This window comes from Cuculus canorus, chromosome 1 (assembly GCF_017976375.1).
Source record: "Cuculus canorus isolate bCucCan1 chromosome 1, bCucCan1.pri, whole genome shotgun sequence".
Classification (NCBI taxonomy): domain Eukaryota; kingdom Metazoa; phylum Chordata; class Aves; order Cuculiformes; family Cuculidae; genus Cuculus; species Cuculus canorus.
The window spans coordinates 195,413,163-195,434,915 of NC_071401.1; the positions used below are offsets into that span (position 1 = coordinate 195,413,163).

At 38.9% G+C, this 21,753-nt stretch overlaps 1 protein-coding gene across 2 annotated transcripts in view; it reads left to right on the forward strand.

Moving 5' to 3' along the window:
* RSBN1L (round spermatid basic protein 1 like) overlaps positions 1-21,753 on the forward strand; it is a 52,173-nt gene that overhangs the window by 21,457 nt on the left and 8,963 nt on the right. The window contains exons 3-6 of one of the 2 annotated variants that reach the window (XM_054057864.1): positions 9,093-9,353; positions 9,672-9,736; positions 20,747-20,884; positions 21,081-21,223. In XM_054057864.1, coding sequence (XP_053913839.1) covers positions 9,093-9,353; positions 9,672-9,736; positions 20,747-20,884; positions 21,081-21,223 — 607 coding nt within the window. Of the gene's footprint in view, positions 1-9,092; positions 9,737-20,746; positions 20,885-21,080; positions 21,224-21,753 lie in introns of both variants that reach the window. The other variant, XM_054057858.1, reaches the window with a different exon arrangement.

Below are 21,753 nucleotides of genomic sequence, written 5' to 3' on the forward strand. Positions count from 1 at the left end.
GGTAAAGAGACCATTACCTTAACGTATAGCCTTGTAGCGTCTTTTATCACATCCTGTGTTTGTATGCCTGTAAGAGTCGCTTTATGAACATCTTGAGTAGCTGTTCTCAAGATGTTGTGACTATTCAACTTCCAGGACAGCTGAGACAACATGTAATTGGATTATTTGATGTATTTTTAGGCTTGACTCTTCTGATGTTTAATATTCAAGCTTTCAAGCGTATAAATAGAACAAGATAGCTGACGTTTCTCAGTTGTATTCTGGCTGTTTGGTTTGTTTCCTGGGCTGTGTACTGAGACACCTTGAAGCTATGTTTGCTTTCAGCACATGGTCTGTTAGCTTTTCAACCTGTTGGCAGTTGGTGTTGATCTTGCTCGTTCTCCTTAATTGCACAACGACTATGTGCGTTTTATGTCTGTTCACAATTGTGTGTGTGCTCTAAGTCTATTAGGGTGTCAGTTGTTCTGATCCCTCTGAATGTATTACAAAATATGTTTTTCATTAACCCATCAAATTATTGTGTGATAGTTACTGTATAATATATAAAGATAAATTTATAATGCATGATAAATTATGTTAAAGGCAAAATATAAAATTCTGCCATTTATTTGGATGGTTTGAAGTTGAGATTTTTTTTAGGATCTAAAAGGCTTCCCATGTTTTGTCTTGTGCTGTGTGGATTTTTTTTTTTTTTTTTTTGCTACAGTAAGTGGCAATGCCTCTAAGAACACTTTACTTTCTACAACTGCTACAACTGCATATTTTGTTTATTTAATAGTCGGTGAGTGGCATCTTGGCTGCTCTTGTTCTTAGCTATTTTTCAGTTGTTTGTGGTTATGAACTTTAAACTCATTGGAAGATCCAGAGTGACACGTCTGTGGTTTGAACTGGGATTTCTGTGTTGACTATTTAAGGACTCAGCCTGAAGAGCTGTAGCAGAGCTGAGTCATCACAAACTTCTAATATGTCAGAAGCTTTAGTTTGAATTGCAGTGAGAATGCCGGAAAATGCTCGTCATGTCTGGCTGTGTGTAGTGCGCTATGAGGAGAAGGTGAAGGTCATGAATTGGCAATTACCTGTTGCCTGTCCTCTTCCTGGGGAGTTACTAGGCAGAATATCTCATAGTACTGCAGATGGTTGGTACAGGACCAAGCCAAAGATTGAAATAACATTTTGTAGCTGATGACAGGAACAGCCAGGCTGATCTCTTGCTGCAGAACAAGTAGCATGCCTGCAGCTGGTTGATACTGCTGTGACTTTTCATGTGCCATAGATGAGCAGTGAGATGCTGTGTTCCAGTCCTTATGTTCGATTGAAAAGCTGTCCCTGTTCAGGCTCCTCCGTGTTGATGTGCTTCTGTGTACTCCTATCCCCGACGAATATACCTCAGCACTATTAAATTTTGGTTCTTCTAAAGTAGGGTAGCGAAAACTGATTTTAATTACTGACTGCAGTTAAAAATGTTTAGCTGACAGCTAATAGCAGGGAAGGACAAAAAACTGTGAGAAAGAGCCATTTTGCATTGTTGTTAATGTGTTTTTTTTTTTAAAAAAACCTTTTAAGTAAGTTTCCTTCCTAGTAATTTTCCCCACTCTCAAAGTTGAGAGACTCTGCTGTAATTGGAACAATGAAGCAAAAGCTGTGTGGTCTCTGCTTACATAAAATTTCAGACCAACTGATCTCATGGACAAATATAACGTTAAATAAACTTCAGGTAATTTGAATTTTCTTCTTTTAAAAGCTCGCGCTTGTGAGAATCTGTAGTTACCAGGGTTCAGACTGTCTATCATCGGTTTAAATTACAGGCACCTATCATCTAGTGATAACAGGCCGTTGGATTATTTGCATAAAACTTGAACAATTCTGAATCTCAGTCCTTAGTAATAGGTCCTGTGCTGTGAGTGACAGGGATTTTGTGGCAACAGAAGAAATAAATTTACTGAGTTACCTTGGAAGATCTACCTGTCATGTAAATGCATGCAGTGGCAGAAGTATTTGTGGTATGTAAGGTCCAGTTTGCCCAGAAGATGGTTAAAAGTTGTTTAGAGGTGGTTCTGTTATTTCTGAGCATGTGCATAAACAGAACGAACACAGATTTCCATTCTTCTAATTTCTTTAAAAATACATTACTGATTTTATAACTCCGTGGTTATGCAGGTGTTGCTAGCCTGGCAAGAGCAGAAGCAAGGTTAATATTTTGCTTTTCTTTGGTCCACTCCAAAAATTTTACACTCCAGTAAAATGTGAGCTCTGTCTTGTTTTGAACATCAGATCGGGGGAAAGGTCCTGTAAAAGTTGATGGCTGCTGACGGCTTTTCTTGCACCTCCTGCCCCTGCTATTCTTTGTTCTTGGAGACCAAACACAGTTCTGACTCACCTTGACTTAAAGACTTTTCATACAAGTAAAAATTATTACATCTGTCTCATGTTTCTAAATCATGCAATGGAAGAAGTTTTTTTGTTTCTAGGTATTTCAGTAGCTGTGCTTGTCTAAATATCTTTCGGAACATATAGAGACACTTCAAAACAGCTACTGTCTTGGCTGAATTCAGATTCTAGCAGTTGTATGTGTGTATATGTACATGCATACCTTTATTAGGGTTGCTGGTGAAGACTCTGAAATGCCTGTCTTTGAGGTTTTGGGTTGCGAGTACATGCCTTGGTAGTAACTGCCTAAGAGGTGAAATAAGTTAGCTTGCATCAAGTACTGCACTGCTGCTACAAAATCTTGCTTAAAACAAAGCTAGTTTGGATATCTCATTATTACAGCGCTTGGATCTTTGTTTAGCTTTTTGGATTGCTTGCTTATGTTTTCAAGGAATTCTGTATGCCTGCTGTGAGGCAACATGATTGCCACCTTAGGGAGACACTGAAAGCAGCTAGTCTCTTCTGGTGTCCATTAGTCAAGCGTCAAAGCAGAATTATTGGTTTTAGAAGTAGTGATGCATTTTGCTTTAAAGTATTTTGATATAAGCAGCAGAAGAGTGACTGAATTATGCTCTACTCTACAGCTGATGCAAAAGAAGAATAAGATGAAAGTATTTTAGTAGGCATTGCTGATAGCAGTCCTAGCATTTTGGCAAACTAATCCTTTTGCTATTGAAGTCTTTGCAAGTTCTGGACAGCTTGAACACCTACTTTAGAGTCAGTCTTTGAAGTTCAGCAGAGCAGAAGCCTTAGGCTAGAAATATGCAGCTCTTCGTTCATAAAAATTCTATTCAAGCTTTGCTGAGAAATACTACTTCTAGAAATCAGTTTTCCATTTTGTGTTTGTATCCTGTGGGGAAACTTTGACTGTATGTCAAAATAAGTGAGCACAAATATTCTAAACTTGGGCATATCACAGGGTCACAGAATGGTTGGCGTTGAAAGGGACCTCTACAGATCATCCAGTCCACCTCCCTTGCTAAAGCAGGTTGCACAGGAACACATCCAAGCAGGTTCTGAATAACTCCAGAAATGGAGACTACACAACCTCTGAGGGCAGCCTGTTCCAGTGCTCTGTCACCCTTGCAGTAAAGGAAGTTATTCCTCATGTTCAGGTGTAACTGCCTATGTTCCAGCTTGTGCCTGTTGCCTCTTGCCCTGTCGCTAGGCACTGTTGAGAACTCTGCTCTGGCCCCATCTTCTCGACACCTGCCCTTTAGATATTTTTAAGCATTGGTAAGGTTCCCTCTCAGTCTTCTGTTCTTCAGGCTAAACAGACCCAGCCTCCCCTTATAAGAGATGCTCCAGTCCCCTAACCACCTCCATGGGCCCTCCGCTGACCTCTCTCCAGTAGGTCCTTGTCTTTCCTGAGCTGTGGAGCCCAGAACTGAACAGAGGACTCCAGGTGTAACCTGCTGGGGCAGAGTAGAGGGGAAGAGAACCTCTCTTGACTTGCTGGCCACGCTCTTAATTCACCTCAGGACACCACTGGCCTTCTTGGCCGAGAGGGCGTATTGCTGGCACATGGTTAGCTTGTCCGTCAGGACTCCCAGGTCCTTCTCCCCAGAGCTGCCTTCCAACCAGTCAACCCCTAACCTGTGCTGATGCGTGGGGTTATTCCTCCTGAGATGCAGAACATTACACACTCCAGCCTGTCCAGGTCTCGCTAAATGGCAGCCTTCTGGTGTACCAGCCACTCCTCTCAGTTTTGTATCATCAGCCAGCTTGCTGAGAATACACTGTTCCCTGGACCAGGTCGTTGGTGAAGATCTTGTCAAAGCACTATTGGGAACAGGCACCATACAGAGAGTGAGCAGGTGATGCTGTAATGAAGAACAGAGGGAAGAAATTGTAGTCTGATCCATATTACTAGTAAGTGTACTAGAATGTGACTTTTAAAACAACAAGCTGAGAAATTGTATAACTTCAGTGTTAAATTTAAAAGTTCATGTTCTTGGGTTAGGAAACTTTCTATTCACATTTACTAGGTCCTGCCTCACGTGTGTGTTAAGGAATTGTCAAGGGGCCAGAGGGTGGAACTTTTTATCCTTAAAAATTCAGCCTTATTCTGTGCTCAGAGTGGATGGATGAAGGTGTGGTGTTCAGGATAGCTAAGAAGGTCAGGTGGTTTGCTGCCAGTGGTGTGGGATTCTGGTTGTAGAACACAGAATTGTAGAATGGCTTGGTCAGAAGGCATGTTAAAGATTATCCAGTTCCAACCCTCCTGCCATGGGCAGGGACACCTTCCACTGGACCAGGTTGCTCAAAGCCTCATCCAACCTCGCTTTAACACCTTCAGGGATGGGGCATCCATGACTTTGCTGGGCAACTTGTGCCAGTGCCTCACCACCCTTACAGTAAAAGACTCCTTCCTAATGTCGCATCTAAACCTGCCCTCTTTCAGCTTAAAACCATTACCCCTCATCCTATCCCTGCACTCCCTGATAAAGAGCCACTCCTCAGCTTTTCTGTAGGTTTCCCTTATTTACTGGAAAGTGCTATAAGGTCTCCTTGGAGCCCTCTCTTCTAGGCTGAACAAGCCCAACTGTCTCAACCTGTTCTCATATGGGAGGTGCTCCAGCTGTTTGGTCATCTTTGTCTCCATGCTCTAGTTCCTGACAATGCTGTGAACCAGTTCTGTTCACTAATCACAGAATCACACAGAATCACAGAATCACAGGGTTGGAAAGGACCCATTGGATCATCGAGTCCAACCATTCCTAGCACTCCCTAAACCATGTCCCTCAGCACTTCATCCACCCGTTCCTTAAACACCTCCAGGGAAGGCGACTCTACTACCTCCCTGGGCAGCCCGTTCCAGTACCCAATGACTCTTACTGTGAAGAATTTTTTTCTGATATCCAACCTGAACCTCCCCTGACGGAGCTTCAGGCCATTCCCTCTTGTCCTGTCCCCTGTCACTTGGGAGAAGAGGCCAGCTCCCTCCTCTCCACAGCCTCCTTTCAGGTAGTTGTAGAGAGTAATAAGGTCTCCCCTCAGCCTCCTCTTCTCCAGGCTAAACAACCCCAGCTCTCTCAGCCGCTCCTCGTAAGACTTGTTCTCCAGCCCCTTCACCAGCTTTGTTGCTCTTCTCTGGACACGCTCCAGAGCCTCAACATCCTTCTTGTGGTGAGGGGCCCAGAACTGAAGACAGTATTCGAGGTGCGGTGTTACTAATGTAACAGTGAAGTAAATACCTTTCTGCTGAGCTGTTAAGTTTGTTTGCTGTGGAATCACACGAGCATGAGTCCATACCAGCAATGGTGCAGGACTGTGTGCTAGAGCAGTGGCAGAGGAGAGTGGGGAGATGAACTCTACCCATCTGTGGCAATGCGATCTTGTATTGCTGCGTCACTTGCTGTCAGTGTGAAAATGAAGTAGCGTACTTGACAGAATGTCTTGTGTAGTATAAGCTTATGGAGATTTGAAGAAGGCTCAAAACAACTAACCAGTTTGTGAAGTCGTGTTATTTTTTAATTTCTACCTAAAGTGCTTTTAGAGACCTAAGTCTTATTTTTGTTGGTATGTAATCATTTTTTTTCAGATCTTTAACTCTAGTAACATTCTGAAAAAATCCCATTTGGAATCTGCTTTCTTTATTGACTTAGGTGTTTTAAAGCTTTTTTCTTCTCCAGTGGCATTAGGAGCTCAGTCACTTGAAGAAGGGATCGACTACTAAGGGCAGAGATTCCCCATTTTGTTTTTTCTCTCTTTCACTTGCAAGTAGGCGTTCAGGGGTTGCTGCTCTTTCCCTTAGTAGATATTCTATTGTTTGTTTTTTTTTTTTTTTTTTGTTTAGGTTTTTTTTGTTGTACAACCTTTTGTTCCTTCAGTGATTGCTACTCTGTTTCCAGGCATTTCAGAGTTGAAAAAGGCTTGGATTCTACCCTTTTTGGTAGACAGAGATCCAAAAAATTCTATAGAAGAGAAGAGAGTTGCATTCAGAAATGGCAGAAATAAATACTAGATTTAAAGTATTTATTTGGTTCCAAATTATGTGCACTATTTCCACAGCTTCTCATGATCTGGGAAAGAGTGTACTGATCGGCTTTAAATATCAGGTGTTTGTGTAAATAGCATAACCCTTGTAGTCTGTGATAAAGCTAAAACCAGTCTGTATTATTCATGGCTTTGCATTTAAAGCTGAACAGGAAACCTCTTTTCAAGCTGGAACGAGAACTGTGTTGGGTACCAGAAAAAGAATTATTTTTATCCTGTGGTTAAGAGTGTTTTAAGATCTTGTGGAGATGGTGTGAAAACAAACAGAAAGAATGACAAATGTTCTCCACTTAAAGATCTTGGTGTAATCCCTCTTAAGAAGATTTTGAGTACTTACGTAGGTCTATTCGAAGTTAACTAAAGCATGTTTTTATGACTGGTTTTGAGTGCAAACCTTTTTCGATATATTTATGTGGACTTCACATAAGTTGGCATGGATGTACATTCGGCCTGACTGATTTTAATACTGTGTTGTTTGATTTTTTTTTTGTTTTTTTTTTTTCTGTCTTAAAAGCACCAATGCTTCTGAGACCAAGGCTTTGCTTTTTGAGTGCCATGTACTGATAATTAGAACAGAATAGATTATTGTAGCTTGAAGGGTCTTACCCTGATCATCTAGTCCTAATGCCTGGCCACTTCAAGACTGACCAAAAGTTAAAGCATATTGTTAAGGGCATTGTCCAAATGCTTCTTAAACACTGATGAGGTTGGGGCATCAACCACCTCTCTAGGAGGCCTGTTTTGAAGTTTAGTAGCTTTGTGAGCTTTTAAAGTGGGTTAGGTTTACTTGCATAGTTGCATCTGTGAAATACATTAAGGGATGGATTAAAAAAAACAGCCACCGTGTGTTACAGTAGTCGTCAAATGAAATTGTTACTAAAACTTGGTGGAAGATAAATTCAAGGGTGACTTTTGTCAGGTGATGACGTTTCACTGAAGTACCCTCGCATGCTCTTTAAACTGTTTTAGGACTCTTCTAAGGGTGAGGTAGTTGGTTGTGCACGTGTTGCTGCTCCTGGTCTTTCCGTGCCACTAGATTTAAAGACTCCTGTGGAAGAAGGGAGATGTTAGCAAAGAAGTGGTGAATATTGCATCTGCCACTTGCAGGAGGCCTACGCTGGGTTCACATTAAATGCAGCCTAATGAAAGGACAGATTTTCAAGGAATGCTGTGCCTTTTGGCAGTTTAACTTGGTTTGCTAAAAGTAAAATTGTGCTCGTAGAATATGTTGTGTTAGATCTGATATAGAGTGAAAGGAGTCTCTGTAGCTCTTAACTGTGTGGATTAGGTTGCGAAATCATAGAGCCCACTTCCTTGTTTGGGCTAAGTAAGAAGTGAATGACCTCAGGGTACTTCTTCCCCCTACAAGATGAGAAAATAGAAGCTAGAGAGATAACTAGCTTGCCTGCCTCCACTTCAGAAACCCCAGAGGTATGTAGCTGCTGTCCCAAATCTCAGGAGGCTCAGAGGCAAGTGTCTTGTTCTCCATTCCATGTGCCCGCACCTTCCATATCCAGACTTCTTAATTATCAGTAAGAATGTGTTACTCCATGCACCGACAGTTGTGATTTTATTTTTTTAAGGACTTCTGTGAATTACTTGGGCTGAGGATCACAAGCTGAAAATACTCTACTGCAGTGTGGTAATAGAGACTGGTTACCTTAGCTCTTGTGAATTTGAGATTGATTAGAAATTGTGTATTTCATTGTAAGACTAAATAGTTAAACTTGTTGCTGAACCTGCAGATCTTGAAATGCTTGTTGTGAATATAATTTTGAGCTGTAACATGTCCAGTCATTTGATTTATCAAGCTGTGAAATTATTTCAGCTGTTACGCTTCAGGACAGTGTAGCGACAGAAGTTTTTTTGGCTGTCATCTTTATTACTTGCCAAAAAAAACCCTGAAAGCACTTGAAGAAAACACTAAAATAAGGGAGACTGTTTGTCTTGGTAATCACTTGAACACGTTATCTCCAAATGAGTACTTTTGGCTTGGGACATTTCAGTTTGGCTTGTATATGATATAAACTTGAAGCTAGCTTCTGTTTTGTGAGGTTTCAGCTTTTGGTGGTTGGTTGGCTTTGGTGGTTTGGTTTTGTTTATTGCTTTTGTTCTTGTTTAATATGGATATGTTTTTTTAAGTACTACGGTGTCGTTTTTTAGATGTTTCCACATGTATTTCAACAAAATTTATTTAGTTCTGGAAGAGTAACCATGTAAAGCCATCTGATGAGGTAGATTCTGGCAGTAGCGTCTTAAAAGCAGCTTGCTGATGGTGGTTGATGCTCCTTGACCTTCTGTAAACCCCTTGTTTGGCAGCAATTGTTGACAGCTGTCATATGATGTCTCTGAACTTTCTGGTGTAGTAATTGCTGATGACCATTTAAAGGGTATGATTAAGGATTGTGACTCATCATGAAAGCAGCCTTGGAAAACTTATTTTTTCTGACTTCCTCTGCTTCCCCCTTAGCCTATTTGTAAGTCACGTGTGAACACAGCAGGGGTGTCTTACTACTCATTTTCAGTAAGGTACACATTGTGACCCTTGGTATTGTCTGTGGTTTTTGTGTGCCATGGTGAGGGTTTTGAGTAACTTTGAATCCTGACCTTTAAATATGTATTATGCATATGAATGTACTTAAGGGATCTTTTTGTCCTCTCAACAGGTGGGAAGGAGAAACCAAAAACCAATGCAGAAGAGCTACAGATTAAAAAAGTTAAGAAGAAAAAGAAAAAGAAACACAAAGAGAACGAGAAGAGGAAGCGTCCAAAAATGTACAGCAAATCCATTCAGACCATCTGCTCAGGATTGGTTTCTGACATTGAGGATCAGGAAGCCAAAGGCATCATAGATGATCATCTTAAGGATTTCAGTGGGAAAAATATGGATCCCAAGAAGGACTGTGAGTCCAAGATACCAGAGAACAGTGAGTTTCCATTTGTCTCGTTAAAGGAGCCACGGGTTCAAAATAAACTCAAAAGGTTGGACACATTGGAGTTCAAACAGCTGATTCATATTGAGCACCAGCCTAACGGAGGTGCATCAGTTATCCATGCCTACAGTAATGAACTCTCCCACTTATCTCCTGTGGAGATGGAGAGATTTGCAGAAGAGTTTGTGGGTCTGGTTTTTAGTGAAAATGAAAACTGTGCAGCTTACTATGTAATGGGTATTGTTCATGGGGCAGCTACTTATTTACCTGACTTTTTAGACTACTTTTCGTTTAATTTTCCCAATTCACCAGTGAAAATGGAGATTTTGGGAAAGAAAGATATAGAGACAACGACTATGTCAAATTTTCATGCTCAGGTAAGAGGTTATACATTTTACTTTCTAAAGTCATGTGATGGTTTCAAACAACTGTGAATGGGTTTTTTAGAATACGAACTGTTAGCTGTGCTGTGTGGATGACGCAGAAAACGAGAAATGAAGGAATTCTTCAATAAGTTAGTTTTGCAATATTGAAGATTATATTAAGGAGGCTATTAACTGAGACATAAAGTTGGATTTTATGTGGGAGGGAAAGTGTTTTGCATGTGTGTGTGTGTAGGTTTCTTTGGATTTGTTTCTGTAGCTGAAACTTAACTGAGTTTTTGAGGGTTAAAATGATTTAGCTGCGGCTCTCTGGGCATCTGAATGTAGTTTGTATGAACTTCTTCATAAAACTGAAATGCTTTAATGCATTAGAACAATGTTATCCATAAAACCTGTGTAGGGCACAGTTAATTAGTTGCATTTGTAGTTTAAGGCTTCTAAATACATCCTAAAAGGAGAACTTAGTGGTGATTAGCGTAGCTACTAACTCAATCCTTACCTCTCGACATTTCATCTCAGTTAGTTGTATTCTCTCGAAAGCTGTTAAGTTCGTGCGAAAACGGCAACAGAAAAAAAAAATCCAGAGATAAATGAGTATTTTCTCTCTTAACAGCAGCTACTGATTAAATATCACCTCTGCTATTTATTAACTTGCTGTAGAAGACATATTACCGTTGCGTGTAAATTATTTATATTTCAGGTCTTTTAAGTTCAGAGGAAAAAAATACTGTACCTTTCATAGACAGCCACGTTGGTGTTGGGGGTGTTCTGTAAAGCCCAGACAGATATTCTGAAACAATTTTTGAAGAGACCGGAGGCTGCTTCTCAGTGTATCAACTCTAGCTCATGATTGCCTGTTTAACTCCGTTTGTCAATTTAGATGTTGTATGAAATGACTTTGAACTATTTTAGTCATCACTTTTAGATGGTTATGAAGAGTTTGTGTAAATTATGCTGTCATCTTTTTGATGAAAAACATGCTTTTTTTCTTCCCTCAGTTACATAGAAACATTTACATGGGACACTATTGCATATATTGACAAATTTCAGGTATGCTGTTACCCACAAGGATATGCAGAACTGAGATGTTACTGTAAAGAGAACATTTGCAGTGCTGATTAAGAAAACATCTGCTGTTATGGAATATGGGTACTCTGTGAAATACATTCACACTTTTTTTCAGTATGTAAACTGAATCATTAATAACAAAAATTATACAAAATATTAAGGGCAGCTACCCAGAGCAGCCTTGTCTTAGGTAATTTTATGTAGAACAGCTGGATCTGTCCTAGTAGGTATGTTCAAGTCTAAACTGTTCCCTTGGGCAGCATTAATGCAAGCATAGCTGCATGCTAGTTTCTGCCCTAAAGAAATCATTAATAAATCTCAAATTTTATTTTTGTGAACTATAATGGAATTATTTTGTTGGGAGGATGGATTAACTTGGAATTACAATAATAGCATCAATATCCGTAATTAAATGGGTCCTTTGGTCATTGGTTTTGGGATAGTAACTTCCCATTTTTCTGTAAATGAAGGAGGAACAGGCAGAAAATGTAGTAGATGAAAGAAGCCAAACTGTATTGTTATAGCATTCAAGTGGTCAACTTGACAGTCTGTCTTCTAATCTGTATTTTATTTAACTGGAGGTTTAGTACTAGTGTCTTCTTTCCTTTTGTTTTCTCTCAGTTTTCCAGTTTTCAGTAGTGTTGTATCACTTGTCAGGGTTTGGTTGCTTGAGAGAAAATGCTTGGCTCGTTGTATTTTTGCTAACATCAAGGGTGTGGTGGGTACGGGCCAGTTCATATTGCCTTATGCGCAACATTGCTGTGTCCTGGAATATTTAAGTCAGTATCTTGGTTGCCTAGGTTATTTTTTTCCTTATTTCATTATTATTTGTCTTATTCTAGCTGCTTATTTTTTCATACCTTGAGTGTTTGGCTACAGTTGAAAGGTTTTGTTAGCTTTATTCTCCTTTCCGACTGGGGCCAGAATCAAAGATGTATAGGAAGGAGTATGAGAGTCTCGTAGTCATAGTGATACTGGGTCAGAATGCTCATCCTCCAGGGGTATAACAGGACCTTTCTGAATCTGTGTTGTGAATTTTGTGGTTTTAACCTTCAACTTTTTTTTTTTTCCTGTGTGTAAATTTCTGATTCGTTGGTATTGGTTACATTTTCAGCTCTCTGCCTTTGCCTTCCTTTGTGGAAGGTACTCAATAATTCCATCATGTGTTTTGTTTTGTGCAGATCGATAATCATCTCTTGTCTCGTTGGGTTCTTTGTGAACCTATTAATGGGATTCTAATATGCTGTTGCAATATACTTTAATGACATCCTAAATGTAGTTTTCTGTCCCTGCATTGCCAAAGCTCTATGCTGCTGTGTGTTCCCTGTTGTCCTGAGCTGCCTGAGCAGTGGCTTGCAGTTGTTGTATAGTCTCAGTTGAGAGGTGAGTCATTTTCCGAGTAGGAATGTAGTTTTAGCAGATCGGCTTTGAGAATCTCATCCTTCTTTAGCTTTAAACTTGGATATTGCTTTGCTAATGTTAACTAAAAGACTGAAGCAAGGCTCACTTTAGTATATGAGATTCTTTGATTGTTTTGAGAACAATATTGTAGCACGTACAGTCAGTCTGACAAATTTAAGTATTTAAAAAGATCTAAAAAATATATTAAAAAGAAATAAAAAGGAGGGATGAGCTGAGTCTGAAATGGAAAGTATAAGAGTATTTTATCAGAGTTTTTCTTTCTTAAGTTGATTCTGTCAGTATTACAGTAAGCTTCTTCCTTTGGTTTTGTGGTGGATGAATAGTTTTGGTTATAAGCAATGTGTATTTTCAAGTCACAGTAAATTCTGTTGGCAAGATCAAAGCCTTTGGGAGTCTTCTGAAGTCTGCCTGGAAAGTCTACATCTCTTGGGTAATTGACTTAGTTTTAGTGATGGTAGAATTGAAAATGACCTCCTCTCAGCTTCCAAATATGCCTGTGTCAGACAGAAGTACTATAGTTAGACTTGTGGGGAGATTAGACTTTGACAGAAGTTTGTGAGAACAGTTACAACAGGCACAGGAGAGATGAGTTTATGTTGGAACTGATTCTATCTTGTTCAAATTAGCTTTTAAATTTTGGAGGGAGAAATTTTCATCACATGGCTTGAGCCTGTGTTTTAGGTACTCCTTAATTCTTAAAATTATTTGGGTTAGTGGAGCACTGTTTCTGTGAACGATCTATAAGCCTTAGATTGTTTCTGTAACTGACAAAATGGAATTAGTCCACGTATTGTTGAAGCCAGTAAGTTACTCTTGCAGGTGGTGGAAAACTGTCCCCTGTAGGTACATTCCTGGATTCATCCTTTGTGTGAATGGCAACGTCTGCATCAGTTACCTCATAGCTATGAATCTTACTATGAAGGTTTTGGAAAATGTAAATAATCAGCTTTTGCTACCTACTTGTAGCAGGCATCACTTCAGTTAAGCTGTTCAGTGCTGTTGAGACAGATGACACTAATATTGTGAACTCATTACGGTGTCTTTATGCTCAGCAACCCTAAATTTTTATTGCCTTGCTGAAACTCCAAAGTGCACACTTCATGTTTAACCATAACAGTACTTAGTCTTGATTTTACTGTGCTTCAATCTTGTCCCAGGGGCAACTTCTTAGTTCAGGTAAAGTGAAATGCTGAGCAATACCCAACAATTCCTGTGCTTCAAGACAAGATTGACTAATTTTTAAGCCATATTTGACAAATCCTTGTCTGATGTGTTTGCTGGAGGTACCCAAGTGATTCCACATTTCCCAAAGAAATATGTTTAACAGTCTTTTTTTTCTTGTTTGTCGTCTTATCTTAATCCTCACACCTGTGTTTTTATTCAGATCTTTATTGGACAAGGCAAACAGTTTATACTTTGTGTTCTCTGTATTTGAAGATTACTTAACAGCTCTTTTTTTTTCCCTTCCTTTTCCCTAGGAAGTAATTAGAGTTATTTCACTCTGCCATTACATGTTGTACCCTTACTAGTCTTACTGCTTCCTTACTGCTCTATTTAGTCATCCTTATCTCTCTTAAAATACAGTACTGAAAATGGACAGTGTCTGGTCTGTTGCCGAGTAGTATGAGAAGATTTATTCCAGGTGTCTTGCAAATTATTGTCTTGCAAGACAATTTATCTTTTTTATCTCTTCTTTTTATCTCTTCTTGCCCTCTTCAGAGCAATTTGTGATCTGCTGTCACAGCAGCTCCTGCTAAGAGAGTTACTCCCGTGTTCATGTTTATGCAGTTAATTATATATGAGTGTGGTTCCTTGATTTTATTTGAATTTAATTATATCCTGTATATTCTTCAGTTTATCAAAGACCTTGGTAGTTTTGATACTTACCTGTAGTAGGCTTTGTTACTTCAAGATTCTGTAAGCGTACATTGTGTTCAAAGGGAACATCCTTGCTGTGTGCCGCAAAGTTGGTCCATTTATAGTGATATTTATGTGAACACACACAACTGAAAGCTGCCCACTGTTTGCTGTTAGTGGACCACGTTTCTGTAGTTTTGAGAACATAAAGCAAATGTCAGGGTGTTTACTGGTTCTCTGAAGAAGCTTATCCTGTAATAGAAAGGTAGGTTAGTTTGGCTTGATTGGTGATTTGGGTTTTTTTTTGACCTGTCCATATTTCCTTGCTTTTACCATCCTGTTTCCTAGGTGGTTAAGACAGTAGTATCTAGCTAACTCTTTTTCTGGAAACTGAAACCAGACTAAATGGTCTCTTAACTCTTCTGTGTCTTGCTCTTCAACACCTGTTTGTTTTAGGTGGGTGTCTTGCTCCTCGACACCTGTTTGTTTAAGGTGGTGTGTGTATCGGCATCCAGCTTTGAAGCTGCTGCTAAAAGAGAACGTTCTCTGTGCTGATTTCCTCCCAGCTGCGTGGTCTTGTGCCTGGCTGTGATGCTTCTCAAACTGGAGAGCCAGTTAGTTTTGTTAATCCAGCAGAAAATGTAACCTGCTCCTTAGTGATGGGTTTTATTGGAAATGATATTAGTTTACCATGTCAAAGGTAGCAGGGTTGCTACACAATTATCCACATTCTATAACAGCAGGTAGTTTACTTCTTCAGAGAAATAATTTTTGTTTTTTCCCAGTCTGAAGTATCTTATTCCATGTTGTCCACAATAACTGTGATGGACACTGGATATTCAGGTAGTATAAAGAGTAACAAGTATTTTGGAGGAGGAAATGCAGTAGAAATGATAGTTCATGTTTGTGTTGTGACTTTTCAGATGGGTGGTTGTTCTCTCTTAGAGTTCTGGCCGTGACGCTTTTTGTTCCAGTTCTTAGCCCTTTTTTAATATTGTCTTCTCTCTGCTGCTTCCCTGTTAAGCTCTTAAATGTGTCTTTTGCTGTTTACTCCTGTTCTAATCTGTGAAATCCTGCTTGATTGGGAAAAATATTCTAATATTTAAGGGAGAATTGGTGGAAATACGTTTTGTTAAAGAAAATCTGAAATAATTGATTTGTATTTCATTTTCTTATAATGACAAATTTGTACAGTGTCTATTTCCATGTATTGTGTTGTTTTCCCATGTTCTGGAAAGAATTCTTTGTATTGGAACTATGTATTTCTTCAATTATCTTTCATTAGATTTGTAGTACTAGTTTGCAGTAGAATTTTGCTCCTTGCTTTAAAGCTCTTTGAGTGTTTGGTTAGCCATTTAAACTATTAAATGCTTTCCAGCAACTGCTTGCTGTTATACAAGTTCCCCAAAGTACAGCCACCTTCTTTTTTTTTTTTCCTGATAAAAAAATTGAATTTTCTTTGTTAAAGCATATGTATTGTCCCATTCTTTTTTGATCAGTAAGACCGTGTGTAAGAGACTTCTTTTTGATAGATACTGGCAGTCTTCCATGCAAAAAAAAAAAAAACCACAACAAAACCAAGGAATCATTTTGCATGGAATGACATTAAAAATCTGCAACACATGCTGATTTATCTTCCACTTAGGAATCAGTTGTCTTTCCAGATTGCTTCTTGACAGTTTCAGCCCATAAATATGAAGTGACCTGTACCTTGCTGGTTTTGGTTGCATATTGTGTATTGAGAAAACCCAAATCTAAACAAAACCCTAGAGGCTGATACTGGCAGGTTGAACAGGATCTTAGACTGAACCTTGTTGTAGAGCAGCTTCCATGAATGTACCTTGATGCTGTTCTTAATATTTATTTATTTTTTTAAATTTGTCTACTGCTTCAGTGTTACCCCAGAATTCGGAAGAAATAGGTCATCTTGCTTTTAAAAATGTCTGTCTGTCCATCCTATTATTTGAGGGTTTCAGCTGCAAGATGCATGTGATGTGATGAGCAAACTGAGTTAGAAACACTTGGGATTGTATTTCTAGATGCTTCCAATTGAAAAATGGTGTGTGTTTGTTAGAATCAAGGCTTTAATGGTAATAGATCACCTTAAAATAATGCTAAAGCATTAAAGGCATCTTACTCTGATACCAAACCCATGAAAGTAGTATGAGGTACACATGGTTTAAAAGTAAAACACAGCCAAGTAGATTTGCAAGTTTTTTTTTAAACTCAGATCAATTGTGATGAATATTTGTTCAGTAAAAATTTGATGCTTCAGTTCCCATTTGTAGCTGAAAATATACTTAAGCTTTTAAGGATTCAAAAAGAGCCAACAAGGAACAGAAAGCCTGTTGGGCACTTTTCCAAAATGTATCAAATAAGAAAGAATGCTACATTGCTTCTTCCTGCCTATAGCGTTTGAGATAATGGACTTAGAGGAGTAACATCCAGTGTGAAGCTAGACGTTTTTGGTTTTGAAATACAAATATTTATGTGCATTGCTTGTACGTTTGTGTAGTGCAAAAGAAACCCACTGTTCCTTCTGATCTCCCAGCATATTTTTGTGGTGATTTCATGTTTTTGTTGATCTGTCTTTGTGGGTTTCTTGAAATTATTTTGGGTTCAGTGGGTTTGGATTTTTTTGCTCTATGAGGACTGCTTTTCCAGGCTTCCTGGATTTAAAGCTGAAAAGCTGAAAGAAATTTAAACTTTAAAAGTTCTCACAGGAATCTTAGAGCTTCAACTGAAAAAAAAACCCAAACCCACTACGTTAAAAATAGGAATTCAGTTGTGACTTGCCCCAGTTTACTTTTTTTAAATCAGTCTCTTGAAACGCTTGGCTCTTCTAGCCTGTTCCTTCCAGTTTGTGTCTTTTTCAAACAGAAAATGGAAATATCTTTAAAATGTAGTGTCTGAAAGTTTCCTATTTGTAGGATAATAATGCGCAAATATATTGTCATCATATGATACGTGTTCAGATTTAGTCTTCAGATTCTTTTAGCCACCGAAAAGTTTATTCCAGAATGTTTGCTTTTTAGAACTCTTGTAACTGAGCTAGTGATGTTATGCTACAAAAACAGTTGTTGCCATACTAGTCGGAAGCGGATAATTCTTAAGTTTTACTAATTCTGAATTCAGTGGTGGTTTTACTGACATGATTTTCTATTACTTTTATGCAAGAGAATGACAGAGTCTCCTTTTGCGTGTTTTTCAGTGATGTATTTCAAACTTAAGCTACATGAGAAGAAAAAAGTTGGGCTCTGTCTTTTTATGTCTGTTTATTCAGTTACGTATTTCTATTTTACCTGTCTGTTGTATTGTACTGCCTTTAATTGGTGATTTTTTTTCTTTTTAAATGTATGTTGATTCTGGTCATGTGGACCATATGGTAGAGTAACTGCATGCCATTGATTCCTTCTTTTATTCTGGATTTAGATTGTTCCAGCTGTTTATTTGAGCAAATGTGTAGCATTCTAAAAACATAGTCACAATGTAACCTATAGAGTTACATACAGGAAGGTTGCCTTATAAACGTTGTATAATATTAGATTTGTCCTCAATGCATCATTTAATATACAGAATTTGATGAAGTACTGGGTTTAGTACATCAGAATTGGGTTTGTGAATTCAGAAATATTTAAAAGAATCTTTTTCTTTTCCTGTGAACAGCCAAAGGATAGTGACAGCAAAAGTAAACGAAAATGTTGCTCTTGTCTAATATGCCATAGATTATATTCATTTTATTGTCTTTAAGAGGATTAATTCTCCTTTTGTTATTGATAAAACATCAGTAGAAGGTTTGTAATGTTTTCACTCTGTGATTATACTTAGAAGCAGTCTAATTTTGGAGTGAGTGAAAATTAATTTTGCTTGCTAGCTTGACTTCCCTCTAAGAATGATCTCACCTTTTTATATGTTATTCTAAATATTTAGCCGAGACTAAGACAGTGTCATTTAAATAGCAGCTCCTGACCAGAGTCTAGAGTTTAGGATGCTATAACCTAGCCCATGGAAGAGATGAGATAGGAGTCACATCCTCACTGCCAACAGCTGTCTCCTTTTCCAGACTCCCTCTTGTTCGTTCTGGCCAGGCATTAGTCTTCATGGTCTACAGCTTTGTTTAATTCTTATTTACAGAACTTTCTAAAAAGTAAATAAATTAATTCTTCAGGTCATTTGTGGAGTAAAGTCAGATCAGTTCCCTAAGCTGGCTCCATGTCCACCTTTGGAAGACTGATGCTAGCAGGAAAGAAGGGAAAGAGCAGATTTTTCCCTTTCATCACCAGCGTGGATTTATTTTCTTTTTGTTACTGAGTACAGATGAGCTAAAGTTAATTTTTTTTTCACAGCACCCTGTTATGGGGCTGTGTTTTGGATTTGTGATTAAAACTGTTGATGACACTGTGGTGTTTTGGCTGTTTCTGAGCAGCACTTGCTCTGGTGAGTAGGCTGGGGTGGGCAAGAAGATGGGAAAGGGCGTGACTGGGAGAGCTGACCCTGACTGACTGCGGGGATATTCCACACCACAGAATGCCATGCTTGGCAGTAAAAACCTGAGGGGCACAGAGGGTGTTGGTCTGGAAGGTAGCTATTGTTTGGAGACTGGGTGTGCGTTGGGTGTGAACTTGTCTTTGGTGATGAGTTCATAGTAATTGACCTCAAAACAATCGTAAGTATATGGAGGACTGCAGGACTAATCTCATTGCAGGAGGGTGACTGAGCAAGGGGCTGTAAGGTACTTAGGTGCTTGCCTGGGTTAGCCCACTGCAGATTTCTTATATGGTCAAACATCTCATTTTGTGCATTTCCAGTGATACAACTCTGAATACAGTCCCAGAAGACACTGCTTATCATTTGTAACTTTGACATTTTCTTAGCACTACTTTTGATATTTCACCTCTCCTGCTGGATCTTGAAAAGCAGTCTGTTCTGCCTGGTGAATGAGAGGAACATGATTGATCAGGAGACCTAGGAGGGAATTGGGATGGACAAATAATTCTTAAAAAAATTGAGTTGATCTTCAATGTTAACCTTCACTGACAGGGTCTTTTAAGAAATATCTTAATGGTTCCACCTTAAGCAAGGATTATGTTGCATTTAAACACTTTGAATTTAATGCTTCAGTGCCAATACCTCATGGTAAGCCAGGCAGGTGAGTCGATCAACTCTCCTGACTTCACTTCAGTTAACATTTTCTGAGGAAGTTGTAGAGTTTTCAGTTGGAGTTAACAACTAGTTTATCATATGTTGTGTGAACGGTAGTGGCAGCAGAAGAAAGCAAGGAAATATGCAGAATGATGCTTCCCTTTAATCAGAGGTGTGGATGAAAACAGCAGCTTGATAACCTGGCCTGGAATCACAAAGCAATAAGCTTCTTATGTCAGTGGAAGAACCATTTCATTGAAAGTGAAGTTTATCAGAACTAACAGATTTATGGTTATCTGTAGGTTCAGAAAATGGTTTTAGACTACTTTGGCTTCCTGGAGGAATTCCTACTTTTAGTCAGTCCTCTGTTTCTTGGATGTGTGTGATGATTGAGGTGTGTGGTTCTGCATTTTTGGAATCCATCTGGTTAAAACATTCTGGCTTCTCAGAAGGGTGTAATGTTGTTCCATCTTGTATGATTTAGTCCTATTTTCAGGAACTGTTGCTGATTCTCCTCTGCAGTGCCATAATTAGTAGGATTTTTAATGGTCTCTTTGAGGAGGGTCATGCTTAAGCAGTACTCCATTAACTGTTTTCCTTAAACCTTTTTTCTTGCTTTGGATACATAATATCTAGAGATGCAGTGCAAGAGCCGTACTTGGTTTGTGCAATAATCCATCTGCTTTTCCCTCTGTTCCGTTCTGGTCATATTTCGTACCACAGTGTCCTTCAGCCTGTTAAACAGGAGGTCAGAAGCCTAAGGGGAAGTGATCCTCATCATCTCATGCCTAAGTATTTTGTTGATGTAATGTGACAGATCAGAATATTGAAAAGAAACAAACAACCCCACAACCTTACAATAACGTGCTCCTGTGCCACTTTAAAAATAAAAGTTTTCTCATGAGAGGTGAATGTTACAGCCTTTAAAGTTTTAAGGGAGCGTAAGATGTGTTAGCAAGGCACAGCAAAAATGAATAACCGTCGTACTCCTGTACTAACTCTTTAAGAGCATTGTCTTCATATGATAATTAGCTCCAGTGGGGGTGCTCACACCGAGGCCATACTGGAGAGGATGAGCAGCAGAGAAAATGTTTAGAGTCTAATTAGTTGTAACTCAGGGTTCTGCCTAACTGTTAGAGGGAAAAGGTAAAAATTCGGGTAGACTTTGAGTAGTCTAGGTAAGAGTCCTTATTTACTGATTATTGAGCAGAACATATGTTAATAGCTTTTTACAGATTCTACTTTGGAAGGTTATTTTCTTGAAAGGCAATGAATAGTTATTCAGTCTTACCTTCAGAATAAATAAAATACAAGTTGTCGTGTGTCTTTAATAAGAAATTGTCTTTGGTGATGCGTTCATAGTAATTGACCTCAAAACAATCGTAAGTATACGGAAGACTGCAGGACTAATCTCAATCAGAAAACATGACCATAGAGATCAAAGGTGTTTATTGAACATTGGCTTTGAATGGTAGTAGGCTCGGTGTAACTTTTGGTGTCATATTCTACTTGTAGGTAAAAAGAACATACTCTCATGGTACGTATAGAGCTGGCCCAATGAGACAGATCAGCCTGGTTGGAGCAGTTGATGAGGAAGTGGGGGATTACTTCCCTGAATTCCTTGATATGTTGGAAGAATCACCATTCTTAAAAGTAAGGACAGAGGGAATGGGTTGGGAGAAGGGGGACTATATTCTGTCTAGTAGTGTTGTAATAAAGCGAGGGTATGTGATGCTTGCTTAGATAACTAAGTGGTCTGATGAACATTTTCATCGTGACAAATAAAGGCTGCTTTTAAAAAGTTCTAAAAGTAACTCACTTCAAAATTGTGGCTTGTATTTCCCATTAGTGTACACTGCCATGGGGAACACTTTCTAGTTTAAAATTAGAGAGTCGTAAAGACAGTGACGACGGTCCCATTATGTGGGTACGTCCAGGAGAACAGATGATCCCTGTGGCTGACATGCCAAAGTCACCTTTCAAAAGGAAGAGGTATGTTAAATTATTTTGCTTGATGAATATCTGGTTAGTCTTCTTTCTCTACACATTTGTTTTATCCCAAACCTTTTACTAGTTGATACTACACCTTAGTAAAAATTTCTGTAAATCTGCATCTCAAAGTGTACTTCGAAGTTGCTTTGTTTTGTACAGATGTGGGTTTTTCTAGAAATTGTTTACCATCTGGCCAAGAGAGGTGAGAGTCCTTTAGGGAGCTTTAGTAGGAATTTAAGGTGACAACTGCAGGAAAATGTGAACAAGCATTCAACTACTGACGTATGCGAGAAGACTGGAATTAATACCCCTGTTCTTAAATGTGAGTGGATGTTTAAAGTCTTCAAGGGACAAGGGCTTCTCTCATCTGAAAGGTAATACCTCCAACAATAAATGGTATATTTAAGCGTTGCTGTGGTAGTGGGTGTCGTTACCAGCATAGGAGTAGGGATGTCCTCTGCATAATGTGAATGTTATGTATCATGAGAAGGTATGTCTTTTGGAGTCTTCGTGTTCAAACATGAAACAGG